This window comes from Gobio gobio (genome assembly GCF_949357685.1).
Source record: "Gobio gobio genome assembly, chromosome: 15".
Lineage (NCBI taxonomy): Eukaryota > Metazoa > Chordata > Actinopteri > Cypriniformes > Gobionidae > Gobio > Gobio gobio.
Genome location: NC_137108.1, coordinates 22,815,385 through 22,831,479, shown reverse-complemented (window position 1 = coordinate 22,831,479; position 16,095 = coordinate 22,815,385). Strand labels below are relative to the sequence as shown.

General features: G+C 39.3%; 1 protein-coding gene across 1 annotated transcript in view; it reads right to left on the bottom strand.

Moving 5' to 3' along the window:
- The window catches only part of itga10 (integrin, alpha 10), a 58,101-nt gene extending 44,179 nt beyond the window's left edge, over positions 1-13,922 (bottom strand). Inside the window, exons 1-5 of the mRNA XM_079836944.1 lie at positions 13,563-13,922; positions 13,016-13,255; positions 1,548-1,659; positions 1,217-1,326; positions 1,029-1,117 (exon numbers count right to left, since the gene is read on the bottom strand). Coding sequence (XP_079693070.1) covers positions 1,029-1,117; positions 1,217-1,326; positions 1,548-1,659; positions 13,016-13,067 — 363 coding nt within the window. The 5' untranslated portion in view covers positions 13,068-13,255; positions 13,563-13,922. The remainder of the gene's footprint in view (positions 1-1,028; positions 1,118-1,216; positions 1,327-1,547; positions 1,660-13,015; positions 13,256-13,562) is intronic.
- Positions 13,923-16,095: the final 2,173 nt, after the last annotated feature.

Below are 16,095 nucleotides of genomic sequence, written 5' to 3'. Positions count from 1 at the left end.
GAGCGCTCTCTTCTCCTCGTCATTAGTAGACACGCCCCTTACTGCTGATTGGCTATAAGTTTGTTTTGGTACTCGGCACGAGACACTTTTCTAAAGCAGTTCTGAAATACCACTTACCCAACCTTTAATCAAATTAAATCTGTTCATCATATAAAGCACTTGGGTGTCTCCAGAAGTTTTGGATTAAACCCCTCAATTCATTTCGATTACTTGTAAAATTTCTTTTTTTTGGCACTTTTTGTTTAAGTTTTTGGTCACATGGACTTTCAATAAATGGATGAAAAAATTATTAAAGAATATTAAAAATATCTTAATTTGTGCCTTTCGAAAGATTAACGGAAGTGTTATGGGTTTGGAATGACATGAGGGTGAGTAAAAGATGACAGTTTTCATTTTTGGGTGAACTATCCCTTTAACAAATAATAGAGGAGAAGATTATCAGTGAGTATTGACATAAATTTCTCACGAAAAATCTTTAATCCTGGCTTCAGAAGACATGTATTATAGCACAGAAGTTGTATGGACACTTTTATAATACTTTTATCACGCTATGTTTTTCTGAAGATTAAAAGCTCCAGCCCCAATTCTTTGTAAATGCATGGAACTCGGCAACTGAATACATTTAGCTAAATTTCTAATGCACACCACAGAAAAAAAGAAAGTCGTATGGTTTGGAATGAAACGAGGGTGAGTAAATGATGACCGAATTTAAATTTTTTGTGTGAATTGTCTCTTTAAGAAGACCCATATATAGACAAAACTGACTCTATAATGTGTCATTTAATAGTGGTCACTGTTTTGCAGGTGGTCACATGCACAGATATGGTGGTCATAGCAGATGGTGGTGGCTGAGTGAGACAGAGAAGGGGATTTTAGAACCACTCATTCTACATAACCATACCACAAATATGTACACACTCATGCCTACTCACATATATATAAAAACATAAACATGTGATGTCAGTGCTCAAACATGAGATGTTTTTGTACTTTAAATAACGTCTACAGAGTTTCAAATATAATCTCACCAGGAAGCGATCTGAAGCAGCAGGGGTCAGCGTCATCCCCAAATGAGAGTTTTTAAGATTTCGAGACACGTTCTGAAATGCATTTTCACCTATACACAGAATAACACAAAAACATGTTGTAAACTAGTACTCAACGCACAACACTGCTATTGAAGTAAATTCTGATAGCCAGAGAGTTAAACCAATACCTAGGTTAACTTTTGAGCAATTGGAATTTATCTCATCTCCCACAATGCACTTGTAAATATCTCCCTTCCTGTTATTTTGTGGTCCATCCCATGGAGCACCAACCAGAATTCTGTTCATAAAACAATGAGTCAATCAGAATACAATGTCAAAATAACCGTTACAAAGGAGACCTTAAAAGAGCAGCAGAACATTATGCATGTATACGCTTGTTTTGTTATAGTTTGTGATCGCCTGATGGTATTTTAATACTGTATAATGGAACCTAGTACTTTATCATCAAGAACCTCTAAATGTGAGTTAAAAACTAAAAAAATGCAGAAAAGTACTCACGATTTTTCTCCATTGTCCTCGTGCTGTAGCACAGAGAAGCCGAACAGAGCATCTTCAGGGCCACTGAAGATCCGTGGTCTTTTCACATCAATATTGAAACACTCACACAACCCTAAAAGAGAGAGCAAGATTGAGTTTTACTAGTAGAATATATAGTATAGTACGCTATATAGTAGTAAATATTATATAATCTATATAGTCATCTTCACTCCTAAAAGATTATGCATTCGATAAATAGATGGACTACATAGTAAAAGTATACATGCAGTAGTAAATATAAGATAACCAAAACACTATGTATACACAGGAAAACAAGAGGCTAACAAGGCACAGGTGAGAGTAATCAATCACTATGACAAGGGCAACTATGGAAACAAGGGAAAACAGAAACTAAATACAGGAAAGAAACACCAGAAACAATGGGAACAGAAAATACACTACAAACACTGTTGTTTTTTTTAGGATTCTTTGATGAATAGAAAGTTAAGAGGAACAGCATTTATTTGAAATAAAAATCTATAAGAAATCATTACAAAAAAGTGTATTCAAGTGTGCTATTAGTATTCTTCTTTTAAAATAAGAAAGTATACCTTCAGTCTAACTTTTATGTACTTCTCAGAAATATACTTAAAATTACACATAAGTATACCTGACTTTTACTGGCAGAAATGTATATTTGGCCTATACTTGTACTCTTTTTATCCAGATATACTTAAAAGTATAATTAAGTATTCTAAGTATACTTGTCTTGTCTCTTTACTCTTTTGATTGAGTAGCCTATTAAATACATAGTTTTACATAGATCTTACTGTCTTATAAACTTACACAGTTTGAAAATATTGATTTATAAAGAAAACAGATATGTTTCTAATTCTATTTGTGAATCTATGTGAATTTTTGTGTAGTCCACTGGTAGTAGTGGAGCCTAGAAATGTAGACACACCCTAGTGGCAGCAAATATAATTTGCAGCCAGGGCGTCTAGCAACTCTCCGTTGGCTTGCGAGCTGGAAAAACCAAACTCTGGTTAGGCCAATCACATTGTGTATAGAGTCGGTGGGCGGCCTTAACATAATGACGACAGAGTTGCGCTATTATGCAACTTCTGAAAAAGTACAGAATCTCCAGATCAAAACACATGCGAAGAAGTAGCAGAAACAAGCAATAGAAGCATTGCTGCACATGTAAAATAACATGATGATCAAACATTAAACGGCATATTAATCAAATCACGTTACCGAATGTAATGTCGCCCCAGGATAAAGTATAGGAGTGTGAAGCTTTGGGGATGTTGATGGGCACGGTCTACTCCATCTATGTTTTGATCACAGTTCTGAATCCCATCCAGACGTAGTCTTTGATAAAAACGTGATTTTCTCAGCTTTTTGATAAAAACAGACTGCGTAGAATTTTGTTGTTGGTGTTTAAAAGCAAAGGCTCTGTTCTTTTACTAGTTGTATACTTCAAAGTGTACTTTCATAAACTACAAAAATGGCTAGCTTTAAAGTATTTCATTAGCAAACTACTAGTACAGTACATAAGTTATTCGTTATTGCTAAAATCAGTAGGATATGATAGGTGAATAAGAATGGTGCAGAAGCCCCTAACCCGTGTTGTAATCTTAAAGGGGTGTTAAACCACGATTTCACTTTTCTAACTTTAGCTAGCGTGTAATGTTGCTGTTTGAGCATAAATAACATCTGCAAAGTTACAGCGTTCAAAGCTTAAAGCAAAGGGAGATATTTGCTTTTAAAGAAATCAATTTCTAAGGACTACAGCAAACGGCCAGTAGGGACTACTAGACATTCCTCCAGGGTTGCTGACATCACCAGCCCCGATATTTACATAAACCCCTCCTCCGAGAATATTAAATAAGGGAGGGCGAGGCTATTTTGTATCGCTGTGGGGAAGTTGTTGTGGTATAGTTAGTAGGCTGGAGTGTCATTGCCGCAATGCCGACGACTTATTTTCATCCGGATTGCAGGACCACTTTGTTCAGCCTTCCTAGGGACGGGGGTGCGTTGCAGTGCGTTTAACATACAACATGTTATATGCATGTGTGTATGATACAGAGGGGAACAGGTCGCATTTGCAGCAGATATATGCTGCCCATCATAAATCAAAGTACGAGACAGACAGGGGTCGGAGGAGAAGACCGGGAAATGTGACATAATGGACAATATTCGTCTGTATTTGCAATACACGAGCCGCGGTTCAGCTGAGCGAGACAAACAATGCCAGTATGAATGCACAACGGGCGCGTGCGGTTCCCACTGCACATTTCAAGGAGGAAAGCTTCCACAATCTTCGCGAGTTCAATGCAGGATCCGCACAACGGCTTGTCCTGAAAGATGGATTTAAAAACAGAAGCTGTTTACGGGCCACAACCTGTAAGTATGATTTATTTTTCGTCGATGTGTTTTCCTGTAATAGTTCATATTGTTAATTGTACGTTGTAGTAAGGAAGTACACAGATGACAACGCTGTTTGGCTCTGCAAACCAGTTTGTTAAATGCTCATTCATACTTAACGTTATCCGACAAACACAGACAAGAATAAGATAAATTATTCTTTGATTAGAGCTTTTATGTATTGTTTATCTACGGGCATGCTAAACATGGTTCTGTGTTTGATTTGGCTACTAGTAAAGCCAATGTTTAGTGTTCGTTTTGGGTAAATAGTTCTTGCGACAGATATTTGGCTATAATCGTTCTAAAAATACAAAAGTAACAGTGCCATTCAGTAGCGATCACTATAGATCTGCAGTCTTTACTCTTGAGGACTGAACAGGTGGAACAGGTTCTGCTCGATCATCTTCAATAAAATGTTCTGGGTCTGATTCAGGCTCAAATTGGTATGGTTTTATAGACGCCATTGTTTCTAATACTACCCAAAGCACAGTCTACCGGTAAAGGTAAGGGGCGTGACGTTTCCGACAAACCTGCACTAGGCGGTTAGCGAATCACAACACACTGGGCCAGCTAACCAATCTGAGCCCACTGCATATTTTTGAGGGACTGGCTTCATACAACCCGGAAACCATCAGACCGTTTATACAAGGAGGGACAGAGCAGTGTAGAATATATGTAAAATATATGAAAAATAATGCAATTTTTTTCAAACGAAGCATGAACACGTTACAGTGCACCCCACAAACGCAATCAAGCCTTCGAAAGAATGTGTTTTACCACCCCTTCAAACTTAACATTAACGGTAAACCAATCCCTCAAATCTGATTGGTTGATTGTTATGTAGTGCAGGATCATTAAAGTTGTTGATCCAGGTACATGTTCTACTTGGTGAAATCACATTCACCATTCTGGTCATAATATAATTTTATATTACAACATTCCTCATTATAGCACACTTCTAAATCTAATACAAAACTTTACCATGGTAACCATAGTTTCTACTAGAATGACATGTATAGTATATTGTAAATTGTAAGGGTTTTAGACTGCTTTGTGAAGTTCTTTCACTTCCTTTTTTCAAATTTCTACACACAAATCTTAAATAAATTACAGTTTTTCTCCATTGGTTTGGCTCATTTCTTGAAACAGAAATTACATTCTCAAAACAACATGGATAAATCTCCAAACCACTTGGCAATTGTTCACAACAGAATAGCATTTCTCAGTAATTTCATCAAATTGCAAATGTCTAAGTACATCTCTCAATGTCTCAGTACAGCTTTGCAAATGATTAAGTACATGTAGCCTACATTTAGCACAATTTCCAAGTGAATAGATCTTGTTGATCTAAACTGATTGTTTGATTCTCAGTCTAATGGTCGTTCGCTCCAAAACGTATCAGCGTCATTTCATTGTATAAGTCATCACATGCACAATAGTCTGTTCAATTGTCAAAATTAGTCAAGAACATAATACCATGAATACCATATATGAATCCCTTGGAAAATTTGATACATTTATTAAAGCAATTGACAGTCAGGTGAAACTAGAACTTGACTAATGAAGGAGGACTTTCACACATCTCAGATGACCAATCAAACGGTATGTTTAGTTACCTGACAGGTGCTGTCCATGACTGTGAATGCTGCCAAACAAATATGTAAAGAGCTTGACCATGCAGGACCAGTACAATTTCTGAACATGGAGGCACCTGGCCAAGTAAATGAACAAGGGCAACTGCCTGCTTGAGGAAGAGGAAGAGTGAGGATGAGAGGGGGAGCCCGTGGAGGAAGAGGGGTAGAGAGGGGATGAGAGGGGAAGGGAGGATGAGAAGGGTAGAGATGGGAAGAGAGGGGAAGGGGAAGAGGTAGACCTGGAGTAGGAGGTGGCATTTGAGATTTGAGATTGAGACTTGACATTGAGAGAGGCTGGACAGAGACTTCAGCCCAACCTCAGCAGATATAAAAAACAAACCTTTGAAAATGCATGAATGAATCGAATGATTTTACAAATGTGGAGAGAAATACAGTTTTTCTCAGTCGCTTTGGTACATTTCTCAGATCAGAATTGCAATTCTCAAAGCTACCTGTTCAGTCTTCACATCATTGTGTCACTTGTGCACATCAAAAAAGCAGTTTCTCATTTCTTTGAACAAGTTGCAAATGCTTGTGTACATCCATGCAAATGATTATGTACAATTCTCTGCTGTTTCCTACATTATCAGTTGCTTATGTCATGTTGATCAAAATGTATTATAATGGGTCTCTGTTGAATAGTCTTACCCCCCACAACATTTAGGCATTAGTTCATAGCATAAGTCTTTACATGCAAAATGGTTGAACAAGTTGAAATAAAATGTCAAGCATATTTCTAAACACTTCCATTAGACGTTCACATTTCTACTTTTGTTTTTCTTTTCTTTTTTCTCTTTGTGCTATGCAGTGCTGTTGTAATTACAGTACAAACAGTAAAAGCATAAATGTGAATCTTGTCCAGTCTCTTGCATTCAAACTCCCACATCCACTAAGGTGTAACCTACAATTTACAGTAATTGTCATCAAAATTTTAGCCATATTTACATCAGAACATCCCTCCAGAGTAGAGTTATATTGACAACATGACTAAGCAATTTGACTGTCTTATTCATACACAATGACACAAGGACTTGTCATTCTGATGGCACTGACATGTTCATTGACACAGATATTTACTTTTGAGAGATGAACTAAGGATTTTGAGCAAGAGACTGGCTTTTGCAGGTAATCCATGGTGTTTTGCTATTTGTACGAATTGTTTTGAGAAATATACTTACGCCGCATTGTATAGTCTTGAGAAATCTTCAACTTTTGCCGCTTGCAACGCGAGTGAAGCGACGCCACGGAACCCACAATTCAGTTCGTCAACACATGACGTCACCCATTCAAAGTAAACGAGCAGCGTTGACGCCGACGCCCCGTGTGAATGCGGTGTTACTGTTTTGCAAATGTCGAGGATAATTCGAGAAATGTACCAAAGCGACTGAGAAAAACTGTAAATATTTTCATCAATATGCAGTACTGGTCTTGTGTATACTGTTTGGTCAATATATTCATATACTTTACTCTAACAATATCTCTGAAAAAAATCCAACCCAGATTATATAATTAGAAAAGTAGAAATTTTTACAATATTACAAGTGTTTACAGTAAGATTGAGAATAGCAGCGTGTGGATGGCCAGGAGGGTGGGGACGGTAATTTTCATTGTTTTTTTGTTTGTGTGTTATATTACAGTAAATTATGCTGTATACATTTTCTTTTTACTCTGATGTATGGAAGTTACTTTATGTGTGTGAATGATAATGGTTACAATTTCCTTGGCAGTATGAGTGCAATGTGTGATGTCAAACCTTGGAGGCTACTCTTACCCTAAAATCCTATTTATTTTTTTCAGTTTTATACACAATTGTATTCTGTTAGCTAGACAAAAATGAAGAACTGGGCTAAGACTGAAAGGTGGACATGAGGGATATTTCAGTGGTCCTCTGCCATAGTGACAAAACATCTAAACATTTTGACTTGCAGTGTTTACACAATGCCAAAGGGACGAAGCATTTTGGGGGCACTGACTGTTTAAATGAGAAGGAAATTTAGTTTTGACACATGAGTGAACTGTTTTGAGAGGGGTATGAGCGTTTGCAGGTGAACCATGGTGAACCATGGTGTTGTGCCGAACCATCCACGTTATTTTGGCAAAAGCACCAAGAGTGCTGAGAATGTGCGGTCTGTTTCAAGAAATGAGCCAAAGCAATTGAGAAGGATCTTTGCCATTTTCGTGGCACTGACTATTTATATGGGAAAGGAATTTAGTTCTGAAGCATGAGTGAACAGTTTTGGGAGAAATATTAGCTTTTGCAAGTGAGCTATAGTGTTGTGCTGAACTGTAAGACTGTTTTGCCAAATGATCTTTCAATTTTCAGAATGTAATTTCTGTTTCAAGAAATTAGCCAAACCAATGGAGAAAAACTGTAAAGAATTATCTTTGCTGAGGCCAAAATGCAAAGTTGATAAATATATGTACAAATAAAGCTCAAGAAAGATTCATATTGACATCTCAAGTGACAAAGATGCTGGAGAGTAAGAGCATTAAAGAACAGCTACAGTTGATGAATGAACTGGATGGATGGAGAGACAGACAGGAAAAGGCCAAAGAAAAAGAGAGAAGGGAAAAGAGGGAAGGGCGTCGGTTGCAATAACTACTGAACATAGTGGTTCCCTGTTATGACATACAGACCTGGCTTTTATATGACTGAGAGAGAGAGAGGGAGGCTGAAGGGAAAGTTCACCGGTGGATTTGTAACTCATGGTAAATGTAATTCAAAACAACCCGATTGACCAAAACAGATGTGTGAAACAAAGATTACCAGTCAATCACACTCCGAGCATAATACCAATATCTGAGGGGACTTTTCTGTTTTGTGTGATACGGTTTTAACCCACACGTACACTGAGGTCTCATTCACTATGGGTGAAGTTGTGCTTGTGGATTTCTTAGGATTGTTTACCCAAAAAGTAGAGGGGGAGGCTTTCAGAAAGGGGGCAGGCAGAGAACCAAACCCCACAGACCTCAAATAGGGTGCCTGCATTTCTCTCTTTCAGTCTCTCATCCTCTCTCTCTTTCCAGTGGAACAAGAACATGGAGGGGGATCCATATGGATCAAAGAAGAAATGGGACACGCTCTGTAAAACATTCTTTTTTTTTTCAACCCAAATGTTCACAAAACTTAACCTTAAGCTTGCCTTCCCACAATTCTCTTGTGCTCGTATTTCTCCTTATCCCTGTTTTGCACTTTTTCCGCTGTTGTAGTTATGCTCACTAGTCACTATTCTTTTTCTTTTCAGATTCTTTTCATTGGGGTATTGGGGAGCTCCAGTAAACCTTCAAAGAGGCCACAGATATATGCAACATACTGAATCAGCATCTTGCTATTTCTGCAATCACAAAATGCTTGTATAAACACTCCCATCTTTTGTTAATAAAAATAAGAAAGTCTCAGATACTACTGTAACAGCCATTCCCTGATGGAGGCAACGAGATGTTGTGTTGTGTGATGACTGACACTAGGTTGTCATACTTAGGAGCCTCAATCACCTCTGATACTTTTTGAATAGACTAATGAGAATTGGCAAGTGGAATTTGCATGTGCCACTCCCCCGGACATACGGGTATAAAAGGAGGTGGCATGTATCCACTTATTTAAGTTTGTGCTGAGGAGCCAAGACAGTGTCCCAGCCATTTCAGCGGGCAGTTCAGCGCTGTGACAGGAGGACTGGGAACGGAGATTACAATAGTAACTGAGATGTTCCCTATCTGTCAGTCACTTTGACGTGGTCAAAGTGACTTATCATTTGGTCCCTAAAAGGGGTAGTGGGAACTTTGGGCATGTAGCCCAGCCGGGATCTCAGGATGCCGGAATGAAATCAAAGCACGTTTTGCTGACAGAGAAATCCTGCAGTGCCCCGACCATACTTGATGGAGGTGAGCGAGGTCAGGAGAGCTCTCTGTAAGTCCAGCAAGACTACAGAGAGGTCTCAATGGGGGATAAGGCGTGGCCTAGGATAATGTAACCTCCTGGCACCTCTGAGGATCCTGATGATCAGGTCGTGCTTCCCTAAAGACTTACCATCCACTTCATTGCGATTTGCCGTGGCAGCCACATACCCCTTCAAATTGTAGGGGGACAGCAGTGAGTTCGACTGGGATGAGAGTGGCCCGCAGCGACTTCAGTCATGGCTGAGAGGAGGAGATTTGTGATGCGTCGTGAGCGTAAAATTTCCTTGGAACAACGGTCGAAACCTCAGCAGGACCAGCAATATTGCTAGCAAATCCAGGCCGTTGATGTGCCACTGTAGTCGAGATCCTATCCAGGAGCCCAATGCTGTTTGCCCGTTGCACACTGCCCCCCAGCCAGTCTGTTGTGACAATAACACACCTGGACACTTGTTCTAGGGAATCCCCTGCCCGTAGAAATTCAAGTTTCCAAGAGCTGGATAAGCGGCAGGCTGTAGGCTCGGTCTGTGGCAGAGCAGGCGTGGCAGCCGCAGGCTGATGTGTTAAATGGCCTTCGTCTGCTTCTTTACTGATGAGAACTGCTAGGCAAAGTCCTTGATCGAAGTGTCCCCGTAGGCTACCCTGCGAAATGGGGGCATCAAGAAAGCAATCGTCCCCTCATGCAGATCCTTAACTGCCTTGGCCTGATTGACCTGCAGGATGGCCATGGAATGCAAGGTAGATGCAGCCTGTCCAGCATCAGAGATTAAGTAAATGTATTGGCCCTGGACGGGTGTAAATGCACCGTAATCCCATGCTCCACCTGAGGAACCTTCGCCAGCTCTTCGTGCACTTTTGGGAAGAAAGGCACTGGGGCCGGGAGCGACTATATGTCACCTTCCATGTTTAGATACTAATCATCCAACTGCGAACACAGAGTTACCACACCCGAAGGTGGGAGTCCTCAGCATCGGAAGGCATCAGCCTACCCCACAATGCTAAAATTAATAATTAATCCTCATCTGGAGCCCCGAATGAGAAATACGGTGCACTATGTGACGCAACGTCAAACTCATCTGGGAACTCCAGCGAGCACAAAATTCAAGATGAGGAATAGGAGCTCCATGGGGATTTATCCAGCAGAAATGCTCCCATTGTTACCCTCAGTTCGCCCTAGCTGCCGCAGCATTGTGCATTGAAGACAGAGCGGGACAAGGGGCAGCTGAGGTCACTCCTTTTACTAGAAAAGACAGTCAAAACCAACATTGCCATGGTCATGTTCTCGCAGTGAGGACATGAAACATCCATGAACGCTGTCTCATCATAGGTGTGACCCAAACACGTGAGACCGAGATCATGGCTGTCCGAGGACAAGAGATATAACAACTGCACTCAGAAACACGCAGATGGAAATACATGGAAATATCTGTGTGAGGAATGGAGAAAGACTGCTGAACTGTGCCGAATCTGTCAATCGAAGTGAATGGCATGAGCTTGTGACACTTTGCTCCGAAGAACAAATCTGAATGAGTGGATGCACACCACCCCCCTTTAGCCAGTTCTCTTTGGCCTTTTCTCAAAAAGAGGTGATTGGGGCTTCCAAGTATGACCCCTAGTGTGAGTCATCAACACCACGTCGAAGTGACAGATAGAAAACAAGCAGCAGTGTCGTAATTGCAGCAGAAATAGCATAGGAAATATCTTAGAATACTGGGTCTTAAAATATTGTGTTGGACAGTGGGCAGCCTTCAAGTCAAAGGTTGAGAACCACTGTGTTAGTTGAACATGTCCACAGTTAATGTGATGAACTACACCTGTGGTTTACTCTGCAGGACACTTGTGTGAACTTGAGGTGAACTGACTTAGCATCAGATAGCATAAGCATCAGATCCAATGATATTCAGACATGTTTACGTGCGACTTAAGTGTCCAAAAGTGACTTTTGGGGGTCATTTATCTCTTCAAAAGTATCTTCATACAAAAACACTCTGCAAACACTCCCCGCTTCTCATTCTCACTTGTTTTTCTCTCACTCTTTAATGTTTGTTTCTGTGTATGAAAGAGATCTAAAGTATCTTTGGTCCTCTGTCACAGCTCTGTGGGTTTTCTTGGTCCATGCCTCCAGGGCCCTGTCATGACAACTGTAAACATTTATGTAGCTTGGTGGTGAATAGTCTGGAAAAGCAGCCTATATTCTCTCACTCCTTACACACAAAAATAGGCATTCTCACCCACCACTGTCACATTGAATGGGTCTTATTAGAAATGCAAATGTACAGTTCAGCCATGCCAGTATGAGTAATATGTGAACACATATGGGACACATTACTGAAAGAGAACATGTTACTAAGAAACCCACTGAAATGGGAAAACTATTTTATCCACGTTCATTTAAACGGTGAAGTTGTGCAGTTTAGTTATTCCTAGTCTCTTTTCTCTCTCCTCTCTCGTTTCTGTCAGCTGTTTTTGGGTCAATGAAATGTCCATGCAGACAAACATTCATACTCACTTTCAGTGTAAGGATATACACTGCTTTTTCATACTTCTTTCCAAACAGAAAAAAAAAATTCAGTGGATATCTTGTCAACTGTTTTCTGCCTTGTTGTCCGTATTTTTCATGTAATGTCTCAATCAACTCTCCAAAAGAGGGTATGTGTGTGTGGGTTGAGAGTGAGAAATGCAGGGAGAAATAGAGGGGGTAAAAGGGGGGTGGAATTCCCAGAGTCCACACCTGTGTTCTCTATCTAAAGCACAGAAGAACATAGCTAAACACAAGAGCATCACTGAGCATCTGCAGAATCTATCAGCAGCAGCCACAGCAGCATATATGCACAAAAACAGACACCAACACCTACAGTATGCAGTCTAGGTAACAACATGTATATAAACATGTCATGCACACAATACGGCTAGTGGTAGCATTACATTTAACTACAGTCTGGAAATACTTCAACTGCATCTGTTGTGGTCCATAAAGCAGTTGTAGCGTTTACAGTAATTTGTCCAGATATGTGACCTAATTGTGCCATGCTAAGTAGGCTACTTTATCTAAAATCTTAGTTTCTTTCAGTGAATTTAAACAAAAGTCTACCTCATAACCTCCATAGTTTGATCTTTTGATGTCTTGATGAAATCGGTTAATAGAGAATATAACTCTATAATGCAAGCAAAGTGATGCTGTTGTGATTTGATAAAGCATGTTCATGCTTTACACTTTAATTTAATAAATACTCTATATAACATTAATCTGTGGTAGAACCTTTGTTTTAGTAAGACTTTAGCTGAACAAATAACGTCCTTGGAGTCACAGTCAACAGCTTGGGTTACAAGATAAGTCCTGTCTTGTAAGTGCAGGGATCTTACACATGGCAGCTTCAAATGCTTTAACTTAAAGCATTATTTACTGGTTTTAAATGATTTAATAGCCTAAATTATTTGACAATGAACATCACGTGACTGAGAGTACACAGAGTAGGCCTATACAGCACAAATCAATGCAAATAAACACGTGCCCAGGATGGTTAAACTCACCTTTGAGAAGAACGGTGATCTTTAAAAATAGCAGGTACTTGTGGATCTCCATTTGCCAGTTATGTGAATCGGTCTCTTTTTCTCCTTTCTTCAATTTGGAATGGTCAGCGGGGATTGTAAATACAGCGCGCGCACGTAAGCAGCGCGTGTTCTCTCAGGTGGAGATGTGCTTCCTCTCCAGTGGCATAACTCACGCGCTCATAGTGCAGTACTGTAGCACACGCGCCGCTCTCACATTCCCTGCGCATGAAAGACATTACTGTAGTATTCTGGCCTTGTCGCAACTTTTTACTCTTTGGCTCAAACAAGTATTAAAAAATACATGTTTGACCATTTCGCTCATAAGTTTCTAATAATTATAAATGATAAATAAATAGCAAACTTCGGGGACATAAAATTCACAAATTCTCCTTGTGTGTCCCACTTAAGAAAATAAGACTGTTTGGAACAACTTGGGTAAGTCACGACAGGCTTTTTGGTTAAAGACGACGTTTAATGGTAATAACAACTTTATAAACTGACATATTAAAAACGTAGGTTAACTTACCGTCTTGTTCCCCACATAAACAACGATTATTCAAAATCCAGGTTTGCGCGGCTCCAACACCTGCTGACGGTAAAAAAGCGCGCGCTTGAGTTAAGTCCAGCTCTGGCAAACGAGCGGTTCCCAAAATAAATACATTCACAAAAACAACTGACAAAAATATTATATCCAGGTATTTTCTCACAATGTTGTTAGAGAAGCCTTTATCCTTTACATATGAAATATGGAAATTATCATAAATATTATTTTCCTGAGGTGAAATTTATTTTTTGCCTTCGTAGCTGCTTCCCTTCGACCGTGTAACTAAAATATAGCCTACTAGAAAAATGAAAGAGCGCCTTGATTCTGCAGCAAGTCTCCCTCAGTCAACTGGACCCTTTTTTTGAGCCTGGCCCACAATCCTCTCTCTCTCTCTCTCTCTCTCTCTCTCTCTCTCTCTCTCTCTCTCTCTCTCTCTCTCTCAAACACACACACACACACACACACACACACTGTATAACTTTATTTTACTCACCGTACGTGAAGCTGGTGTGGTTTTGTTGGAATGATTTGAGGGGAAAAGAAAATAGTATTAGTTTCCAACCGGAGTGAATCGAATAACAAATATATTATGGATTTGCCAACTCCATGTAAATTCTGGTTAAGACCAATTAGTTTGCATTTCCCTTTAGATAAACCTTTGTTTTTATGACAGAATTATGTTGTCATAAATTTTCTTATCCAACGCATCAATACGCATTAAAAGAGCATCAGAGGCATGAAAAACAGACTTACCCTTCTATTTAAAAAAGCAAGATTTGGTTGATTTTTTTCTTTGGCCACAGTCATGCCACAGATATTATCAACTCTGTTATGTTAAGACTTTGTCAAAACATTGTTGTGCCTTGGGTCATGTCTGGGTTCACCACAACCCAGAAAACTCATTTAGCTTTGCCTGAGTAGGAGATATGATGGAAAACACAACAATTGTATCTTATTTCTGTTTTCCTGTTATCCAGGGTTATTAACTTTGCCTGTTCGCTCCTCTCCATCACCAAATTTCCATCGCACTGTTTTACCACATTTAAAAAAATTTACAATTTCATTTTATGCCTCCTAAACATGCACAATATTTTCAAAATGTTTTGCATATCTAGACAAAATTAAAGCTTAATTGAAAAATAAATGCACAGCAAAATCTGACCTTTTTGAAAACTTGTTTTTTCTTTTTTTTCTTCACACTTCATGTGTCATATTTCAACTTTAGGCTATTCACTGACAATGTTGTCTGCTTTGTAAACAGAAACACTTCAGGTGCAGTTATTGACTAACAACTTGAATGTTTATTTCATGCCAAAAATGGTAAACAACATTATTATTAGCTTTTTTTGCCTGTTACCTTATGGCCTTAAAGGGATAGTTCACCCAAAAATGAAAATTACCCCATAATTTATTCATCCTCAGGCCATCCTGTGTATATGACATTCTTCTATCAGACGAATACAATCGGAGTTATGTTAAAAAATGTCCTGGCTAATCTAAGCTTTATAATGGCAGTGAATGGCCAGTGAATGTGCATCCAGCCATTAAAAAATCCATATGGCGCATGGGGTTAATAAAGGCCTTCTGAAGTGAATCGATAGGTTTTTGTAAGAAAAAGATCCATATTTAAAACTTTATAAAGTAAAATAACTAGCTTCCGGTAGACTGCCTTCCGTATTCAACTTACGATGAAAGTGTAACGCCTCACGAAGTTCAAAATGCTTACTCTACGTCCGACGTCATTACGTTTTTTTTTTTTTTTTTGTAAGTTGAATACGGAAGGTGGTCCACCAGAAATTTACTTTATAACATGTTAAATATGGATATTTTTCTTACACAAATGCAATCGCTTCGCTTCAGAAGGCCTTTAATAACCCCCCGGAGTGTGGATTACCTTTATAATGGATGCATACACTTTTTTGGGCTTCAATTTTTGGGCTGCTATTTACAGCCATTATAAAGCTTGGAAGAGCCAGGACATTTTACAACAACGATTGTATTTATCTGAAAGAAGAATGCCATATACACTTGTGAGTGAGTAAATCATGGGGTCATTTTCATTTCTGGGTGAACTATCCCTTTAAGGCCTATGAATAGAATTCCAGTCATGCACCTGCAATATTCATCCAGCAGATGGCGAAAGAGTAACACATTTGAAACCATTTGGTTTCTTCTAACATTTTCAGCAAGAATCCTCAAGATGGTGCTATTTCGCTACTAGTTTTCATTCTGAGCCCACAGGTGATTTACTTCTTCAGTCTTTTTTGATTATCAACATTGTTGTTTGTCTACTTTTTGCATGGAGCGTTACCAAGGGTGTTAAGTTTCACATCAAATCTAAATATTTGTAACCGCAGATAATTATGTAATTCACCTGTGGGGGTGTGATAATCTGTCACGTTAAAAAATGACACACAGGTTACAGTTATGTGGGAGTTAAATGTTCCCCTGTTATTATCCTCTCACTCACTCACACACCCACACACACACACACACACACACAGAGAGAGAGAGA